Genomic DNA, 19962 nt, shown 5'->3' with positions numbered 1-19962 from the left:
CAATTAACTCCACCTCAGATTGCACCTCAGAGTTCAAGTGAAGCACATCTCAACATCAATTGTTCAGAAGAGACCGCATGAATCAGGCCTTCATGGTTGAATTGCTGCAAAGAAACCACTACTAAATGACACCAATAAGAAGAAAATAGTTGATGGGACGAAGACACATGAGCAATTGACATTAGACCGGTGGAAATCTGTCATTTGGTCTGAGTCCAAATTTGCGATTTTTGGTTTCTACCGCCGTGTCTTTGTGAGATGCAGAGTAGGTGAACGGATTATCTCCGCATGTGTGGTTCTCACCGTGAAGCATGGAGGAGGAGGTGTGGGGGTACTTTGCTGAATTTTATTTAAAATTCAAGGCAAACTTAACCAGCATATGGCTACCACAGCATTCTGCAACAATACGCCTTCCTGTCTGGTTTGGGCTTAGTGGGACTATCATTTGTTTTTCAACAGGACAATGACCCAAAACACACCTTCGGGCTGTATAAGAGCTATTTGACCAAGAAAGAGAGTGATGGAGTGCTGCATCAAATGACTTGGCCTCGACAATCACCTGACCTCAAACCAATTGAGACAGTTTGGGATGAGTTGGACCGTAGAGTGAAGGAAAAGCAGCCAACATGTGCTTAGCAGATGTTGGAACTCCTTCAAGACTGTTGAAAATGCATTCCAGGTGATTACCTCATGAAGCTGGTTGAGAGAATGTCGAGTGAGCAAGGCTGTCATCAAGGCAAAGGGTGGCTACTTTTGAAGAATCTAAAATATATTTGGATTTGTTTAACTTTTTTGGGGGGGTTACTACATTATTCCATGTGTTATTTCATAGTTTTGATGACTTCACTATTATAATACAATGTAGAAAATAGTACAAATAAAGAAAAACCCTTGAATGAGTAGGTGTGTACAAACTTTTGACTGGTACCATAAGTATTCACTCCCCTTACTCTGTACATGTTAGAATCACCTTTGGCAGCGATTGCAGCTAAGAGGTTTTTTTTGTGTCTCTAAGAGCTTTGCACACCTGGATTGTACAATATTCAATGTCATCTTGGTAAGCAACTTTTAGGTTATTGACCTGCTGAAAGGTGTATTTTTCTACCAGAGTCTGTTGGAAAGCAGACTGAAACAGGTTCTCCTCTAGGATTTTGCCTGTGCTTAGCTCTGTTCCATTTCTTTTTATCCTAGAAAACTCCCTAGTCCTTGCTGATGACAAGCATACCTATAACATGATGCAGCCACCACTATGCTTGAAAATATGGAGAATGGTACTCTGTGATGTTAGATTTTCCCCAAACATGACCCTTTGTATTCAGGACATAAACTACATTTTTGTGCCACATTTTTTGCAGTTTTACTGTAGTGCCTTATTGCAAACAGGATGTATGTTTTGGAATATTTTTATTCTGTACAATATTCCTTTTCACTGTCATGTAGGTTAGTATTGTGGAGTTACTATAATGTTGCTGATCCATCCTCAGTTTTCTCCTATCACAGCCATTAAACTATGTAACATGTTTTAAAGTCACTATTGGCCTCATGGTGAAATCCCTGAGCGATTTCCTTCCTCTTCGGCAACCGAGTTAGGATGGACGTCTATCTTTGTATTGACTGGGTGTATTGATACTCCATCCAAAGTGTAATCAATAACTTCACCGTGCTCAAAGGGATATTCAATGTCTGCTTTATTATTTTTTTTACTCATCTCCCTGGTCTTTGTAGTTCAATTTGTGTTTGAAATTCACTGCTTGACTGGGGGACCTTGAGATGATTTAATGTGTCGGGTACAGGGATGAGGTAGTCATTAAAAAATTATGTTAGACACTATTATTTGGCACAGTGAGTCCATGCAACTTATGTGAATTGTTAGGCCGATTTTTTTTTTTTTTTTTTTTTTTTTTTTTCCCCCACTCCTGAACCTATTTAAGATGGCCGTAACAAAGGGCTTGAATACTTATTGGCTCCAGACATTTCAGCTTTTCATTTGTTATTAATTTGTATGAAAAAAAAACATCTAAACATAATTCCACTTTGACATTATGGGGTATTGTGTGTAGGCCAGTGACACAATTTCAATTTAATCCATTTAAAATTCAGGCTGTAAGACAACAAAATTTGGGAAAAGTCAAGGAGTGTGAATACTTTCTGAATGCACTTTATGCATTTTAACCCAGTGGTTCAAAATGAGAACTGATGTGTGGAAACGGTGAGACAGAGTCAAACTGCCAAATGTTATTTCAGATAAGGATGCAGAGGAAGAGTCGGAAGAAGATGAAAATTATGTCCCTTCTGAGGATTGGAAAAAGGTAAATATATTGTTTAATCATTCGTTAGATATGGTAGTTCCAGTGGCGATTTTAGCATGTAAATCTCAATGTGGCGAACTCAACTTTTTGTTTTTAGATGCCAGCAAAGCCACTACACCAATGTTCCCACCTAATTATTTGGGGGCACTGAGCAAATTTCAGATCTTCTGAGGGCAAACATGAACGTTGTGAAAATCCTGTTGAACTTCCAGTGCGCGTTTACTGTGAACACTGAGGCTGTAACTGCTTTTAACAGTGGCAGAGTAGGCTACTGTGGTTATTTGATCATAATGTAGGTCTACCAGAGTGGCCTACTATTTAAAAAAATAATTTAAAACTATGTCTGGATGCCGCATATGGAATACAGTTCGACAAAAGTAGTCTGTATTGAAAACATTACGACGTCAAACCCTAGCCGCTGGGCTTGCTAAGGCCTGGCCCTGGGGGTCTGCTGTACTCTTGTTACTCTGGACTTAACCTAACACACCTGAAACCAATAATGAATGTTTCTCTAAGATACTAAAGCTGAGTGGGGTGTGTTGGGTTGGGGCGATACAGGGCTGTGGACCCCTAGAGACAGGATGGGGCAACCCAGCTATATTGTGTGCAAGTAAGAAGAGCTCTACAGTACCTTTAGGTCTATGAGATTAATTATATGGAGGATTTGCTGCTTGTCTGTTAATATATATTTGAGGTGTATGTGTTATTTTTTTATGTTATTTGTACTTTTGTTTCCAAGCCTTTCCCTTGGGAATAAAAAGGGGGGGGGGGGGGGGCTTGTTGGGAGAGTTAAGTTATGTTCTAGACTGGTGGGGTTCGGGCGTGCAGGCGGCTTGGGCTGGCTGGGCGTCCTGGCTGAAATTTGATATCGAGGATGACTTAATAAAAACTATCAAAAGTCTCTTTTTTTTTAATTCTGTGTTTTTTAAGAGTTCATTTGTTAGGCTATTGGTTCAAGGTGAGACACCATATTGATTATTGAATTATCATTGATCTAGTTCAGTCTTATCAATCACTTAAACATATTTAATCATCTCTTTCCTAGCTTTATGACTGTGGGCATTTTTACTTACTTTTTGTTGTTCTAAATAGAGATGGCATATTGGATTGTGTAGAAATGCAGAAAATTAGCTTTAGATGGCCAAAACAATTCTGGGGGGGAGGACTCCCAGACCCACCGCCAGGTTATGTCCCCCCCACTTCTAAAACCAAAGTTGCTTCTGCGTGGGAGTCTCGGGGCTGCTGCGTGCCCTTGTGCAGATTAGAGGGAACATTGCATGATACAACACTAAACAATACATTATTTGCACTATAACGGTGACAAACGTTGCCCAAAAACTGTTAGGGCCTACATAAAGCCGTCCCAACAGTAGAGCTTTCTTTTCAGCACTGTGGAGTGAATCCTTACCACCGCTACACCTGGCTATCAGCGGAGCCTTGTCTGGCAGAGAAACAGTTAATTCACTGTGGAGTGAATCCTTACCACCGCTACACCTGGCTATCAGCGGAGCCTTGTCTGGCAGAGAAACAGTTCATTCAGCCTCATTTACTGCTTTTAAAAATATATATAACTGATTTGGCTGAATGGCTTATTGATATATGGTTTCTGCTGACTCCTTGTGGATTTGTGTAACACGGTAAAAAACGCATTGTCCTTCAATAATAATAATGAATGTCGACATGAGTTTTGACTTTTGAACAATACACAAACATTCCATTTATTTTTCAGTAGATTCATAATGTTTGTTCTTGCGAAACCATTATACACAGGCAGTTAGAAAACCAAGGCTAGCTTTTTCAAGCAGAAATTTGCTTCTTGCAACACTAACTCAAAATAGTTCTGGGACACTGTAAAGTCCATGGAGAATAAGAACACCTCCTCCCAGCTGCCCACTGCACTGAAGATAGGAAACACTGTCACCACTGATAAATCCACCATAATTGAAAATTTCAATAAGCATTTTTCTACTGCTGGCCATGCTTTCCACCTGGCTACTCCTACCCCTGTCAACAGCACTGCACCCCCAACAGCAACTCGCCCAAGCCTTCCCCATTTCTCCTTCTCCCAAATCCATTCAGCTGATGTTCTGAAAGAGCTGCAAAATCTGGACCCCTACAAATCAGCTGGGCTAGACAATCTGGACCCTTTCTTTCTAAAATTATCTGCCGAAATTGTTGCCACCTCTATTACTAGCCTGTTCAACCTCTCTTTCGTGTCGTCTGAGATTCCCAAAGATTGGAAAGCAGCTGCGGTCATCCCCCTCTTCAAAGGGGGGGACACTCTTGACCCAAACTGCTACAGACCTATATCTATCCTACCATGCCTTTCTAAGGTCTTCGAAAGCCAAGTCAACAAACAGATTACCGACCATTTCGAATCTCACCATACCTTCTCTGCTATGCAATCTGGTTTCAGAGCTGGTCATGGGTGCACCTCAGCCACGCTCAAGGTCCTAAACGATATCTTAACCGCCATCGATAAGAAACATTACTGTGCAGCCGTATTCATTGATCTGGCCAAGGCTTTCGACTCTGTCAATCACCACATCCTCATCGGCAGACTCGACAGCCTTGGTTTCTCAAATGATTGCCTCGCCTGGTTCACCAACTACTTCTCTGATAGAGTTCAGTGTGTCAAATCGGAGGGTCTGTTGTCCGGACCTCTGGCAGTCTCTATGGGGGTGCCACAGGGTTCAATTCTTGGACCGACTCTCTTCTCTGTATACATCAATGAGGTCGCTCTTGCTGCTGGTGAGTCTCTGATCCACCTCTACGCAGACGACACCATTCTGTATACTTCCGGCCCTTCTTTGGACACTGTGTTAACAACCCTCCAGGCAAGCTTCAATGCCATACAACTCTCCTTCCGTGGCCTCCAATTGCTCTTAAATACAAGTAAAACTAAATGCATGCTCTTCAACCGATCGCTACCTGCACCTACCCGCCTGTCCAACATCACTACTCTGGACGGCTCTGACTTAGAATATGTGGACAACTACAAATACTTAGGTGTCTGGTTAGACTGTAAACTCTCCTTCCAGACCTATATCAAACATCTCCAATCCAAAGTTAAATCTAGAATTGGCTTCCTATTTCGCAACAAAGCATCCTTCACTCATGCTGCCAAACATACCCTTGTAAAACTGACCATCCTACCAATCCTCGACTTTGGCGATGTTATTTACAAAATAGCCTCCAATACCCTACTCAACAAATTGGATGCAGTCTATCACAGTGCAATCCGTTTTGTCACCAAAGCCCCATATACTACCCACCATTGCGACCTGTACGCTCTCGTTGGCTGGCCCTCGCTTCATACTCGTCGCCAAACCCACTGGCTCCATGTCATCTACAAGACCCTGCTAGGTAAAGTCCCCCCTTATCTCAGCTCGCTGGTCACCATAGCATCTCCCACCTGTAGCACACGCTCCAGCAGGTATATCTCTCTAGTCACCCCCAAAACCAATTCTTTCTTTGGCCGCCTCTCTTTCCAGTTCTCTGCTGCCAATGACTGGAACGAACTACAAAAATCTCTGAAAGTGGAAACACTTATCTCCCTCACTAGCTTTAAGCACCAACTGTCAGAGCAGTTCACAGATTACTGCACCTGTACATAGCCCACCTATAATTTAGCCCAAACAACTACCTCTTTCCCAACTGTATTTAATTAATTAATTTATTTTGCTCCTTTGCACCCCATTATTTTTATTTCTACTTTGCACATTCTTCCATTGCAAAACTACCATTCCAGTGTTTTACTTGCTATATTGTATTTACCTTGCCACCATGGCCTTTTTTGCCTTTACCTCCCTTCTCACCTCATTTGCTCACATTGTATATAGACTTGTTTATACTGTATTATTGACTGTATGTTTGTTTTACTCCATGTGTAACTCTGTGTCGTTGTGTCTGTCAAACTGCTTTGCTTTATCTTGGCCAGGTCGCAATTGTAAATGATAACTTGTTCTCAACTTGCCTACCTGGTTAAATAAAGGTAAAATAAAAAATAAAATAAAAAATAAATAAACAGTTACAGTACCAGTCAAAAATAAAGGGGACACCTACTCACTCCAGGTGTTTTCTTTATTTTTACAATTTTCTACATTGAAATAACACATGGAATCATGTGGTAAGCAAAAAAGTGTTAGAATAATTTGTTTAAGTAGCCACCCTTTGCCTTGATGACAGCTTTACACACGCTTAGCATTCTCTCAACCTGCTTCATGAGGTTTCACGCATTTCAATTTTTGAAGAATCTCAAATATATTTATTTAGCACTTTATTCGTTTTTGATGTCTTCACTATTATTCTACAATGTAATAAAAAAAAAAAAAAAACCTTGAATGAGGTAGGTGTGTCCTAACGTTTGACTGGTGCTGTAGCTCCTAATTATAAGCAAGTGCAAGCAAACGAGCTGCGACGAGGTAGGCCATCGTTCAGCACTTTCAAAATGGACACCGACCAGAGATTCAGATGGGTGTTCAGATACATTCAGCAAGATGGTGAGACCTAAACTTTACTCTGTTAAGACACCACAGAGGAAGAGCACAAGAAAGATGCGGATAGCCTTACCATTAACTATTTTATTAGGGCTATGTTGTTTTAAAAAATAAGGAAAATACAATCACGAGGATACACTTTAATAGACAGAATACCAAACGCACAGACAGCGTATTGCGCAAACAAAACAACCCTTGTCAACTGGAATTACACGGGTCTACTAAACTTTTTGTAGACAAATAATTACAAGAAAATGAATGTGAAGAGACTGTCGCATTATTATGGTATCCCCTCGTGGAGAAAAGCACACGAGCAAATTTAGAAACAATGAAATGCATCATTCCAACATCACCTAAAAAGATAACTAAGATACTGATTAAGACATTAATGAGCGAGTGAAGCCGGACATAGTCGATATGCCTATTTATTCAGCCCTTTTGAAATGGACAGCGACGGAATTCAGAACATGGGCCGTTCTTAGTGTTCTCCCTGTACACCAAGTCAGAACTGTAGGATAAATAACGGAGGCATATAAGCAGACAATGAAAGCTCTTACACTATTCGATGATGACATTTCTCCAAAACAGGCTACATGTGCAACCACCAAGTCAGAACAGTAAGCTAAGGTCTGAGGGGGTGCGGGACCAAATTCTTAGGGTGAAACACTTGGTCTACTAACAGTTACTACACAACATACACTTAGTATTGCTTTCTTAGCTACAGAATACATATCTCCCTGGCATATTACATCATTGTTGGAAGAAGTATACAAGACATATTTTTGGACTCACTGTTTATGGCCCATGGTGTGAATGTTTGTTCTTTTAAGGTTGGACAAGAGATCGTTTCAGACCTATGTTTTAAATCCTTCAACCCAGACTTGGACCACACACCCTCTCCACCAAATAGCAGGCAAGGGAAGCACAATAGCTTGCTGATTCCTTGCAAACCACTAATTGTTGAATTTGTTATTTCCGACTCGTTTTATGTTTATGGTCGATGAGCACCGGGCTGTTTTATCTATAATGAACAAAAATATAAATGCAAAGTATTGGTCCCGTGCTTCATGAGCTGAAATAAAATATCCCCGAAATGTTCCATATGCACAAAAAGCTTATTTCTCTCAAATTTTGTGCAAAAATTTGTTTACATCCCTGTTAGTGATATTTTCTCTCTTGCCAAAATAATCCATCCACCTGAACGGTGTGGCATATCAAGAAGCTGATTAAACAGAATGATCATTACACAGGTGCACCTTGTGCTGGGGACAGTAAAATGCTGCTCTAAAATGTGCAGTTGTGTGACAGACAAAAAATGCTACAGATGTCTCAAGTTTTGGAGGAGCGTGCAATTGGCGTGCTGACTGCATGAATGTCCACCTGAGCTGTTGCCAGAGAATTGAATGTTCCTTTCTCTACCATAAGCCGCCTCCAACATCGTTTTAGAGAATTTGGCAGTACATCCAACTGGCCTCACAACCGCAGACCACGTGTAACCATAACAACCCAGTATATAATTTCACTAAGGATTTGCCAGTAGATTGTCGACGTGATTCATGAGGATGACTGCTTGTTTAACTTGCTAGCTATCAAAACTACGGTAGATATTACGTGACTTTATATCATTTTATCTGTGGCCAATGACGGTGAGCCACCTTGGACGGGCATGTAATGTAAATCTATGGCAGCACCCAAAGGGTCTTGAACTGCCTAGCTCTCCCTGTTGATTCTGCAGTAATGTAGTGTCCCCATGGGTGACAGAACATTGAGCCAACCACGGTGCAACTAGAGAAGATTGCCAACGCCAAAACTATGTGTTTTCGCTGGCTGCCCCTCCACCACAGAAAGCACTGAGCTAGGCTGAAACACCTGCATTTTGGTGCTGCTTTACTCAAGATACCATGTTTGTATGCGGCTTTATTAACTCAAGGGATTATTTCATTTTTAGCTAAACAGGTGGGGCTCTGCCCTGAATGATGGGTCGCAACTGGGTAGTTCTAACCTTAAAGACATGCTATTCATTTGAAGCACACTTTTGATTTATTTGTGAAACTAAATAAAGTGTGTGTTTGATCTGGACAGGAAATCATGGTTGGGTCCATGTATCAGGCTGAAACACCGCCTGGCCTTTGTAAATATAAAGACTATGAGAAAGGTAAGGCATTCTGTTTGCAATTGTGATGCACTAAATTAAGTTGAAGTGAAATATCTTCCAATCACAGAGGTAAATAGGAAATAAAATGACTTTCTCTCTCTGCTTTCCCCCCCTCTCGCTCCTTTTTCCTCTCTCCTTCCAGTATATGAAAACGATGACCAGCTTTTATGGGACCCCGAGTTCCTTCCCGAGGGCAAGGTTGTGGAGTTTTTATCTCAGGCGTCAAAACGAACAGGAGAGGAGAAAGGAGTGGATGCCATCCCTGAGGGATCCCATATCAAAGACAATGAGCAGGTATGAAGACCAACACAGTCGAGCAGATCAGTGTTCAAACAGACTGGCGTCCAGAGTTGTGTTCAGTTAGCCTGGAGGCAGTTTGTTAATGCAATATTCGCTCAGAAATTGTGCGACGGGTTTGATTGGTTCTCTCAAAGGTTTATTTTTTTCCTCTGGGGTTGAGAACACATTGTTTTGGATTTGAAAACCATTGTAATGGAAGAGGGTGGCACTGTGTGGCTGTAGGTGTTCGAGACAGACAGAGGAGAGTCAACCAGTAAAAGCACAGCACCCTTCATTGTTGACGCATTGTGCCGCATGATCAAAGAGCCATTCCAGACTCTGAAGTCAGGATGACTTTGAGAGTTAGGTATTACTTGTTTTCATATGCTCAAGTAGTACCTCCACATTTCACTGTTTCAAAATGCCACCTACTGAACACAAGCCATTACCATAAAGACTGTAGTATAGTACCTCCACATTTCACTGTTTCAAAATGCCACCTACTGAACACAAGCCATTACCATAAAGACTGTAGTATAGTACCTCCACATTTCACTGTTTCAAAATGCCACCTACTGAACACAAGCCATTACCGTAAAGACTGTAGTATAGTACCTCCACATTTCACTGTTTCAAAATGCCACCTACTGAACACAAGCCATTACCGTAAAGACTGTAGTATAGTACCTCCACATTTCACTGTTTCAAAATGCCACCTACTGAACACAAGCCATTACCGTAAAGACTGTAGTATGCACTTTTGTCTGTAACCGTCTTCTTCACAATCTCAATGTTGTCTTTCCACAGGCACTTTATGAGTTGGTCAGGTGTGAATTTGACACAGAGGAAGCTTTAAGAAGACTGAAGTTTAATGTGAAGGCAGCTAGAGGTAACACCTGCAGTGAACTAGTGTTGACTTTCGCTCTTGATTTCACTCATATCTGGCATATTTTCTCTCAATAGTTAACCAGTCATGTTTTGTGTATTTTGATGATAAAAACTGTCCTTGACTTATATGGGTCCTGGCTTGTGTCTGTGTTGTTGGTGGTGTCTGGGACCTGTAATACGGTCATAGTTGTATTATATTTGAATGGAGTAGTGGTCGTGGAACTTAATAACCCTTTGCCCTCTGTCACAGAAGAGCTGTCTGTGTGGACAGAAGACGAATGTAGATATTTTGAGCAAGGACTAAAAGGTTATGGGAAAGACTTTCATTCAATACAAGCCAACAAGGTAAGCTATGTCTATCTTATACAGTGCTTACCCTATATTAATTTAGCAGCGGCAGGCCTCCGCAGCTAAATCATTGCCGCCACTCCAAAATATATGTAAAACCAACAGTGCATTCGGAAAGTATTCAGACCCCTTGACTTTTTCTCAATTTTGTTACGTTACAGCCTTATTCTAAAACTAATTAAATCAATGTTTTCCCGCATCAATCTACACACACTACCCCATAATGATGAATAAAAAACAGAAACACCTTATTTACATAAGTATTCAGACCCTTTGCTATGAGACGCGTAATTGAGCTCAGGTGCCTCCTGTTTCCGTTGATCATCCTTGAGATGTTTCTACAACTTGATTGGAGTCTATGATTTGGAAAGGCACATACCTGTCTATATAAGGTCCCACAGTTGACAGTGCATGTCAGAGCAAAAACCAAGCCATGAGGTTGAAGAAATTGAGCTCTGAGACAGGATTGGGTCGAGGAAACGATCTGGGGAAGGGTACCAAAACATGTCTGCAGCATTGAAGGTCCCCAAGAACACAGTGGCCTCCATCATTCGTAAATGGAAGAAGTTTGGAACCACCAAGACTCTTCATAGAGCTGGCCGCCCTGCCAAACTGAGCTATCGGGGAGAAGGGCCTTGGTCAGGGAGGTGACCAAGAACCCGATGGTCACTCTGACAGAGCTCTAGAGTTCCTCTGTGGAGATGGGAGAACCTTCCAGAAGGACAACCATCTCTGCAGCACTCTACCAATCAGGTGGCCAGACGGAAGACACTCCTCAGTAAAAGGCACATGACAGCAGCCCGGTTGGAGTTTGCTAAAAGGCACCTACATGATTCTGAATATGAGAAACAAGATTCTCTGGTCTGATGAAACCTAGATTGAACTCCTAGGCTTGAAAGCCAAGTGTCAAGTTTGGAGGAAACCTTGCACCATCCCTACAGTGAAGCATAGTGGTGGCAGCATCATGCTGTGGGGATGTTTTTCAGTGGCAGGAACTGGGAGACTAGTCAGGCTCGAGGGAAAGATGAATGGAGCAAAGTACAGACAGATCCTTGATGAAAACCTGCTCCAGAGCGCTCATGACCTCAGACTGGAGCAAGGTTCACCTTCCAACAGGACAACAACCCTAAGCACACAACCAAGACAACACAGGAGTGGCTATGGGTACAAGTCTCTGAATGTCCTTGAGTGGCCCAGCCAGAGCCCGGACTTGAACCTGAACGAACATCTCTGGAGAGACCTGTGCAGCGACGCTCCCCATCCAACCTGACAGAGCTTGAGAGGATCTGCAGAGAAGAATGGGAGAAACTCCCTAAGTACAGGTGTGAAAAGTAGAGGTCGACCGATCTTTATGGTTTTTCAACGCCGATACCAATTATTTTTTTTATTTTTTTTTTGAGGACCAAAAAAAGCCGATACCGATTAATCGGTCAATTTAAAAAAATATATATATGTATTTGTAATAATGACAATTACAATACTGCATGAACAATGAACACTTTTATTTTAACTTAATATAATACATAAATACATTTAGTCTCAAATAATGAAACATGTTCAATTTGTTTTAAATAATGCAAAAACATGATGACTGTACCTACCTTTGGGAATGTAATACATATGGAAAAGATTCGATACAATACCTCCAATAGAAGTCCAATGTTTTACAAAATATGTCAGCCGATACTGGAATAAATGATCTAGTCCCACTTCTTAACTGGGTTGACGATCGGCTGCTACTCTGTGCTGTACTCCACTCAATATTGATTTTTGGCTGAACTACACTGCTTGTAATGACTATATGCTGTCTTCTTATACATGCACCACCTAATAGGATTTAGTTTTATTTTGTGTATGTGTGAGCTAAGTTTTGTTTTGTCCTCTAAATTGGCCATCCCATTCAACAGTGCAGTGAATGTCAACATTTTATTGGAAAATAATGAACATATTATAAACAAACAAACAAATAAATAGTGCAAAAACACAGTGTTGGAGAAAAAAGTAAAAGTGCAATATGTGCCATGTATAAAAGCTAACGTTTCAGTTCCTTGCTCAGAACATGAGAGCATATGAAAGCTGGTGGTTCCTTTTAACATGAGTCTTCAATATTCCCAATTAACAAGTTTTAGGTTGTAGTTATAGGAATTATGACGTGTCGACCAACTCTATGCCATTTGTATTTCATATACCTTTGACTATTGGATGTTCTTATAGGCACTTTAGTATTGCCAGACTAATCTCGGGAGTTGATAGGCTTGAAGTCGTAAACAGTGCTGTGCTTCAACCATTGCTAAGAGTTGCTGGCAAACGCAGTAAAGTGCTGTTTGAATGGATGCTTACGAGCCTGCTGCTGCCTACCACCACTCAATCAGACTGCTGTATGAAATATCAAATCATAGACTTAATTATAATAAACACAAAGAAATACGAGCCTTTGGTCATTTAATATGGTCAAATCCAGAAACAAAACGTTTATTCTTTCAGTGAAATACGTAACCGTTCAGTATTTTATCTAACGGGTGGCATCCCTAAGTCTAAATATTGCTGTTACATTTGCAAAACCTTCAATGTTATGTCATAATTATGTAAAATTCTGGCAAATTAATTAGGATCTTTGTTAGGAAGAAATGGTCTTCACACAGTTCGCAACGAGCCAGGCGGCCCAAACTGCTACCCTGACTCTGCTTGCACTGAACACAAGAGAAGTGACACAATTTCCCTAGTTAATATTACCTGCTAACATGAATTTATTTTAACTAAACGTGCAGGTTTAAAAATATATACTTTTGTGTATTGATTTTAAGAAAGGCATTGATGTTCATGGTTAGGTACATTTGTGCAACGATTGTGCTTTTTTCGCGAATGCGCCATCAGGCTGTGATTTGATGATAAATTAACAGGCACCGCATTGATTATATGCAACGCAGGACAAGCTAGTTAACCTAGTAACATCATCAACCATGTGTAGTTAACTAGTGATAATGTGAAGATTGGTTGTTTTTTTTATAAGAAGTTTAATGTTGTCAAGGTAAGTTGCTAGCTGTCTCCTCGTGAATTGCAATGTAATCGGCATCCAAAAAGGCTGATTACCGATTTATGAAAACTTGAAATCAGCCATAATTAATCGGCCATAATTAATCGGCCATAATTAATCGGCCATAATTAATCGGCCATAATTAATCGGCCATAATTAATCGGCCATAATTAATCGGCCATAATTAATCGGCATTGACCTCTAGTGCCAGGCTTGTAGCGTCATACCCAAGAAGACTCGAGGCTGTAATCGCTGCCAAAGATGCTTCAACAAAGTACTGAGTAACGGGTCTGAATACTTATGTAAATGTGACATTTCAGGATTTTTTTCATCAAAATTTGCAAAGAATTCTAAACCTGTTTTTGCTTTGTCATTATGGGGTATTGTGTGTAGATTGATGAGTTAAATTAATTAATCCATTTTCGAAGGCTGTAACGTAACAGAATGTGGAAGTTATAGGGTCTGGATGCTTTACGGATGCATTGTATATATTTATTTATTTTTTGAAAATGTCTCTCTGCCCATGGCAAAATGTGTAGAATTGCAGGAAATTAGCTTTAAAACGACAAGACCACGACATTGCCCATGCCCACTACCAAGTCCCTCCCACACTAACCTTTCCACCGCTGCTGAAAATAATCCTAGGGGAAACACTGTATTATATATCAGATTGTATTAAATAGTATGGTATCTGATTTAAAAAGTATGTTTTATTTTCTGAATATTTATGTTGATTTAGCATGTGTTTTGAAGCGATCAGGGTTGGGGTCAGTTCCATTTTACCCTCCAAATCTCGTGAGGATTTGAAATTCAGTTCATGAATTGAAAAGCAAAAAAAAAAAAATATTTTTCAATTCACAAATTGCATTTCGTCTCATCCCTCGTAGACTTGACTGGGGAGTTCAAATTGAATTGAGTTCAACTCTAGAAGGCGATGGTAATAATGTCTCTCGTTGTCTGCTGATATTACATTTTTCAGGTGAGAACTAGGTCAGTAGGAGAATGTGTGGCCTTTTATTACATGTGGAAGAAGTCTGAGCGTTATGATTTCTTTGCACAGCAAACCAGGCTGGGGAAAAGGAAATACAGCCTTCACCCTGGGGTCACGTAAGTCTCTTTTCACAAGACCAAGCTAATTGTTTTGCATATTGAATTCCGTCAACAAATATGTTATGTTATACAAATGTTTTTATATATATAAAAATTATATATATATTCTAGATATTTGCTTACCTGATTTTGAAATGTATTTTAAAATGGCAATCAGCAGTAGACAAAATGAAGCGTAGTCCCCGCCCCGTTTCGGTAAAAAGCTGAGGGATGGGGCTGGAGAAATGTAACCCTTCTCAAATTCATAGACCGAGCTATGCATGCAAACTGACCATCCATGATACCAGATGTATAGTTTTAACCATGTTTTGAGGCCATACGGTGTTTGGTTACATTGTTTACAAACACTGGAGTAAAACAAGCTTATATTTGGGGTTCTGTTGAACATCGGTTATATTCTTATATATTCTTTAAAAAATTATTGTGTACATATCATTAATTTACAAGTCCCAAAAAACGATGTAGCAACTCTGATTGTCCCTTTTTTTAAACGAATAACAAATATTATTTAAATGAAATGTAACTTGTCATGAACGTGTATTCCCTGTGACCAATACACACTCAGTATGTGTGATCACCTTTGTTCTGGGAACCATAGCTACTGTTGACACTATGTTCCAGGGGTGTGAATCTAGTACCCTGTTATCACCATCTTGCCAAGCTGATCTGTACTATGCGGTCTTTCTTTTCACATGGTCCTGGAGGTCGTAACCAGACCAGCCCAGTATGGCTCAGTAGTGTGAACAGGGTATACATGTGCTGTGATTAGTGTACGGGCTAAACTGGCAGGCTGTAGTTAGTGCTGACTGAATTGTTTAAAATAATGTTATTTATCTTATCCCTGTGTGTCTCAGGGACTACATGGACCGGCTGCTGGACGAGACGGAGAGCGCCACGTCCAGCCGGGCGGCCTCGCCCCCTCCCACCACCTCCAACAGCAGCACCAGCCACTCTGAGAGGGAGGACGGCAGTAGCAGCCACAATGGTAAGGGAACACACACAATCCCTGAGCGATTGTGGAAGGGAGAAATACACTCAGGGAACATCAATTCGAGTAGCTACATGAAGTGCTGTTAGAATGACTAATGAACATTTCTCATGTGAATTCTAGTGGAGACCCTTGTGTGCCTCTAGTGACAGTACCTTACATGATTCATGACGTCTCAGCTCACTCGGTTTATCTTTCCTCCAACAGGTTGAGTGAGTCACAGCTCTTTATCTTTCCTCCAACAGGTTTAGTGAGTCACAACTTGGGCTCGGGAGAAGCTTCCCAGTCATCCACGGTGGCGAACGAAGTCAAAGCAGAATCCGTCCAGTTCAACGGGCTCACCTCCCCCCACCCCTCTCTGGATGTTCTCCCTCCTGCCCCCCACCCCTCTCTGGATGTTCTCCCTCCTGCCCCCCACCCCTCTCTGGATGTTCTCCCTCCTTCCCCTGCCCCCCACCCCTCTCTGGATGTTCTCCCTCCTTCCACTGCCCTCCACCCCTCTCTGGATGTTCTCCCTCCTTCCACTGCCCCCCACCCCTCTCTGGATGTTCTCCCTCCTCCCACTGCCCCCCACCCCTCTCTGGATGTTCTCCCTCCTCCCACTGCCCCCCACCCCTCTCTGGATGTTCTGCCTCCTCCCACTGCCCCCCACCCCTCTCTGGATGTTCTCCCTCATCCCACTGCCCCCCACCCGTCTCTGGATGTTCTCCCTCCTGCCCCCCACCCCTCTCTGGATGTTCTCCCTCCTCCCACTGCCCCCCACCCCTCTCTGGATGTTCTCCCTCCTGCCCCCCACCCGTCTCTGGATGTTCTCCCTCCTGCCCCCCACCCCTCTCTGGACGCTCTCCCTCCTGCCCCCCACCCCTCTCTGGAGGCTCTCCCTCCTGCCCCCCACCCCTCTCTGGAGGCTCTCCCTCCTGCCCCCCACCCCTCTCTGGAGGCTCTCCCTCCTGCCCCCCACCCGTCTCTGGACGCTCTCCCTCCTCCCACCACCTCGGACAATGAGTCCAGTGGCTGCGAGGCAGTGGCCGCCACTCCCAGCCACAACAGGAACGGCTCCCTGGAGCCCCATTGTGGCAACAGTCACTACGATGACAGGCCGGCCAAGAGGTGCCGGACAGAAGCGGAGCCACCAGAACCCTCCAGAACATTGACGACCCTCCAGCAAGAGGACAAATGATAATGATGACCCCTTCTCAGAGAGGTCAAAGCGCACAGAACCAAACCTAAAAAAAATAACATGGTTGTATTCATTAGTGCACACCGCAGCAAAACGTTTTGCAACAGAAAAATAAAACTAGATTTTCTTATTGGACAAGTTCAGGTAGTCCATCCCTGTTGGTCTGTTTTTTTTTCTCGTTTCGGGCCTAGTGAATACGACCTATACCAACCAACCAAACACGGCTGGGCCACACCAGCAAACGGAGGGAAGGCAGCGGCCTGATTGTAAAGGGGCACAACATACAGCCCTGCCTCATCCCCCATCCAGCAAAACCTCGTCCCCCATCCAGCATAACCTCCAACACTCCACACATCCAAAGTACCACAGTTCCTGAACCCCCTCCCTTCCCCCTACCTGCTACCACCTCATTATAATTCATGCTGATTCTTCTACTTATTCTCCTTATTCACTTTTTTGGAGACCGATCTCGAAGATTTCTACGGAAAGAAAATGTTTTTTCCCCTATTTGTATTAGAATTTAAAAAATCTCCTGTGGTATTTTTTTACTTGAAAAATATGTATATATTTTTTCAATAAATGTACTATTATTGATGGGTATTTTGCTTTCCAAGCCATTTGAAACAAAGACATGAAAGGGGCGATGTTGAGGGTCTCGGTCTTCGACGGGACGATCGATATGCAGGCAGACTGGCGCTGTTGCAGGCACACTAAAGCCTCGTTTTTACCTGGCGCTAACATACATTCTTTATTCTGATCTTGTCCACATTCTGATTGTGGCTAGATTTTCAGATATGCATCTACACATAGTATTAAAATGGGATAATAATTTAAACGTTTTCACTGTCCAGATCTGTCTACACTTTAAGATATCCAAACACAATGGGTGCCTGACTCTCTCCGGAGGTGGTCAGGAAGATCTGTTCACAATCTGTCTTTTAATCATCTACAGCTGTCCAAAAAATGTTGGCACAATCAGAATGTGGACAAGATCACAGCATACCACCCTGCATCCCACTGCTGGCTTACCTCTGAAGCTAAGCAGTGTTGGTCCTGGTTGGGAGACCAGATGCTGCTGGAAGTGGTGTTGGAGGGCACTCTTTCCTCTGGTCTAAAATATACCAACGCCCCAGGACAGTGATTGGGGACATTGCCCTGTGAAGGGTGCAGTCTTTCGGATGGGACGTTAAACGGGTGTCCTGTCTGTGGTCACTGAAGATCCCATGCCACTTATCGTAAAAGTAGGGGTGTCAACCCTGGTGTCCTGGCTAAATTCCCAATCAGACCCACATACCATCATGGCCACCTAATCACCCCCAGCTTCCAATAGGCTCATTTGTCCCCCCTCTCCCCTGTAACTATTCCCCAGATCGTTGCTGTAAATGAGAATGTGTTCAGTCAACTTACCTGGTAAAATAAGGGTTAAAATCAAAAATCCGGACAAAGGACTGATTGTGATCTGAGAAGCAGGTATAAACGGGGCTTATGTTGCACTTTCACCCTTTGTTTTTCTTTCTTTGGTGATCGAGTGGAGAGAAAGCAACACTGCTGCATGACATCATTGCTTATTTGAAACCTGTGGTGTGTTCAGTTCGATTGAAGTTTGCTATGTTGCGTAACGGTTTGTACTGAACGACACGTTTCCCCAAAAACATTCCAATGTTCTTTGAATGGACTTTTGAGGTACGTTTGCTCCGTTTGGCGGGTGTGGCTTGAAGCAATGGGGGGACATATTTAACGAGCAGCGGCCATGCTGATCCCCAACCTCTCTTGGTTTTTTTTTTTTGAGCTGGCCGTTCAGAACAGCACCGTTTCTGTTTAATTGAATGTTGCACTGCTTTTTTTTTTCCGTACTGAACGTAGCCCTGACCATGGAAACATTTTAATTGCAAGAAATGAACTAATGGGGAGTGTCTGTCCCTGAGGTTTGTGTAAAGTGTCTGACATCAGTGATGTCTTGTATTATATATAACTCATTGGTTAGAACGCTGTATTTTTAATAGCCAGCGTTTTCCTATTGTTTCGTTTCTCTTCTTTTTGCTAGACAGTACTTCTGTGACTTTGTGTAAAGTTTGTAAAGATTTTTCTTGTTCACTTCTTACACTTTTTTGATAAGTCTCTTTAATCTGTGTATTTTACCATCTTTCTTGTGAGCTTTTGTTAAAGGATTTATTTCCTCTAGGTGTTCCCGAGTGGAGCTGTTCTGAAAGTAGTCCTATTTCTCTGCATTTCCCTGACCCATTTGGAAATGTATTTTCAGCAAAAAATATGTTTGATTACTTGATACTGATTCCATCTAAAAGAGAGACGCGGTGTAGTGACACTTGGTCTTTTAGGTTGAAAGCTCTTTTTTCAAAATTTGGAGACAATGTGGTACCAGTAACGTTTCTTGGCACCCGCGAGCTCTCATTATTAGGAATGAAAGAACTTGACTGTAAGCTTCAATGTGAAGAACCTTCATTAGTTCCAGTGGAGGCTTTTTGACAATTGTGTTACTTTATCTTTTTTCTTTTTTTTCTCAATGTCTCAACGTTTTACTCTTTTTGTAAGCTACTCCTGCTTTGGTCTACATTCACAAATGGTTTGTAAAACAAAAAAAAGCATTTTTTTTTTTTTTTTGTTCTTTAAAAGCACAGCCTCAAATAATGTTGATTTCAAGTAGTTTATTTTTATTATTTTATTATCTGCTGTAAGTAGTCATCTGAAAATGACAACATTTAATAAAAGTGAAGCGTATACCAAGACTGGCTGTGAATGAATAATGGTGACTATATTTAATACATTTATTCACACTGATGTTCTGTGTTCTATTATGTCATGTTTTAGTGTGCCTTAACTGCAAAATATGCACTTTATCAATGATTTGAGGGCGGGTTAATGATTTTAAATGGTTTTACTGTCCAGATCTGTCTACACTTGTAAGATATCCAGACACGTGTGCCTGACTACTGTCTAAGAGAACTGATCAAGATCAGAATCCGTATTTTAATTGCCACCTGTCTAAACATGGGGCACAATCAGAATGTGGACAAGATCAGGACACATTAGGCATATTAACACCAGGTATAAACAGGTATTTTGACACAATGTACTGACATTGTTTTACGCAATTTATGTGAGGACAAATCTGTCATTCTTATATTGACAAGGTAACGGTGGTGGAATTTTCATA

The 19962-nt window shown here is 41.8% G+C and overlaps 1 protein-coding gene across 5 annotated transcripts in view; it reads left to right on the top strand.

Annotated features, from left to right (window-relative positions):
- LOC110508227 (mesoderm induction early response protein 1) overlaps window positions 1-19534 on the top strand; it is a 28740-nt gene extending 9206 nt beyond the window's left edge. For 2 of the 5 annotated variants that reach the window (XM_036966879.1, XM_036966876.1), the window contains exons 6-13: window positions 2245-2309; window positions 8891-8963; window positions 9106-9257; window positions 10050-10131; window positions 10381-10475; window positions 14492-14619; window positions 15477-15607; window positions 15856-19534. In XM_036966879.1, the coding sequence (XP_036822774.1) occupies window positions 2245-2309; window positions 8891-8963; window positions 9106-9257; window positions 10050-10131; window positions 10381-10475; window positions 14492-14619; window positions 15477-15607; window positions 15856-16790 (1661 nt within the window). In that variant the 3' untranslated portion in view covers window positions 16791-19534. The remainder of the gene's footprint in view (window positions 1-2244; window positions 2310-8890; window positions 8964-9105; window positions 9258-10049; window positions 10132-10380; window positions 10476-14491; window positions 14620-15476; window positions 15608-15855) is intronic. The other 3 variants (XM_036966881.1, XM_036966878.1, XM_036966880.1) reach the window with 3 other exon arrangements.
- The last annotated feature ends 428 nt before the right edge of the window (window positions 19535-19962 follow it).

Source organism: Oncorhynchus mykiss, chromosome 28, assembly GCF_013265735.2.
Source record: "Oncorhynchus mykiss isolate Arlee chromosome 28, USDA_OmykA_1.1, whole genome shotgun sequence".
In the NCBI taxonomy this organism is placed as follows: Eukaryota; Metazoa; Chordata; class Actinopteri; order Salmoniformes; family Salmonidae; genus Oncorhynchus; species Oncorhynchus mykiss.
Note: the sequence above shows the minus strand (reverse complement) of the source record. Positions and strands in the feature narration are given on the sequence as shown.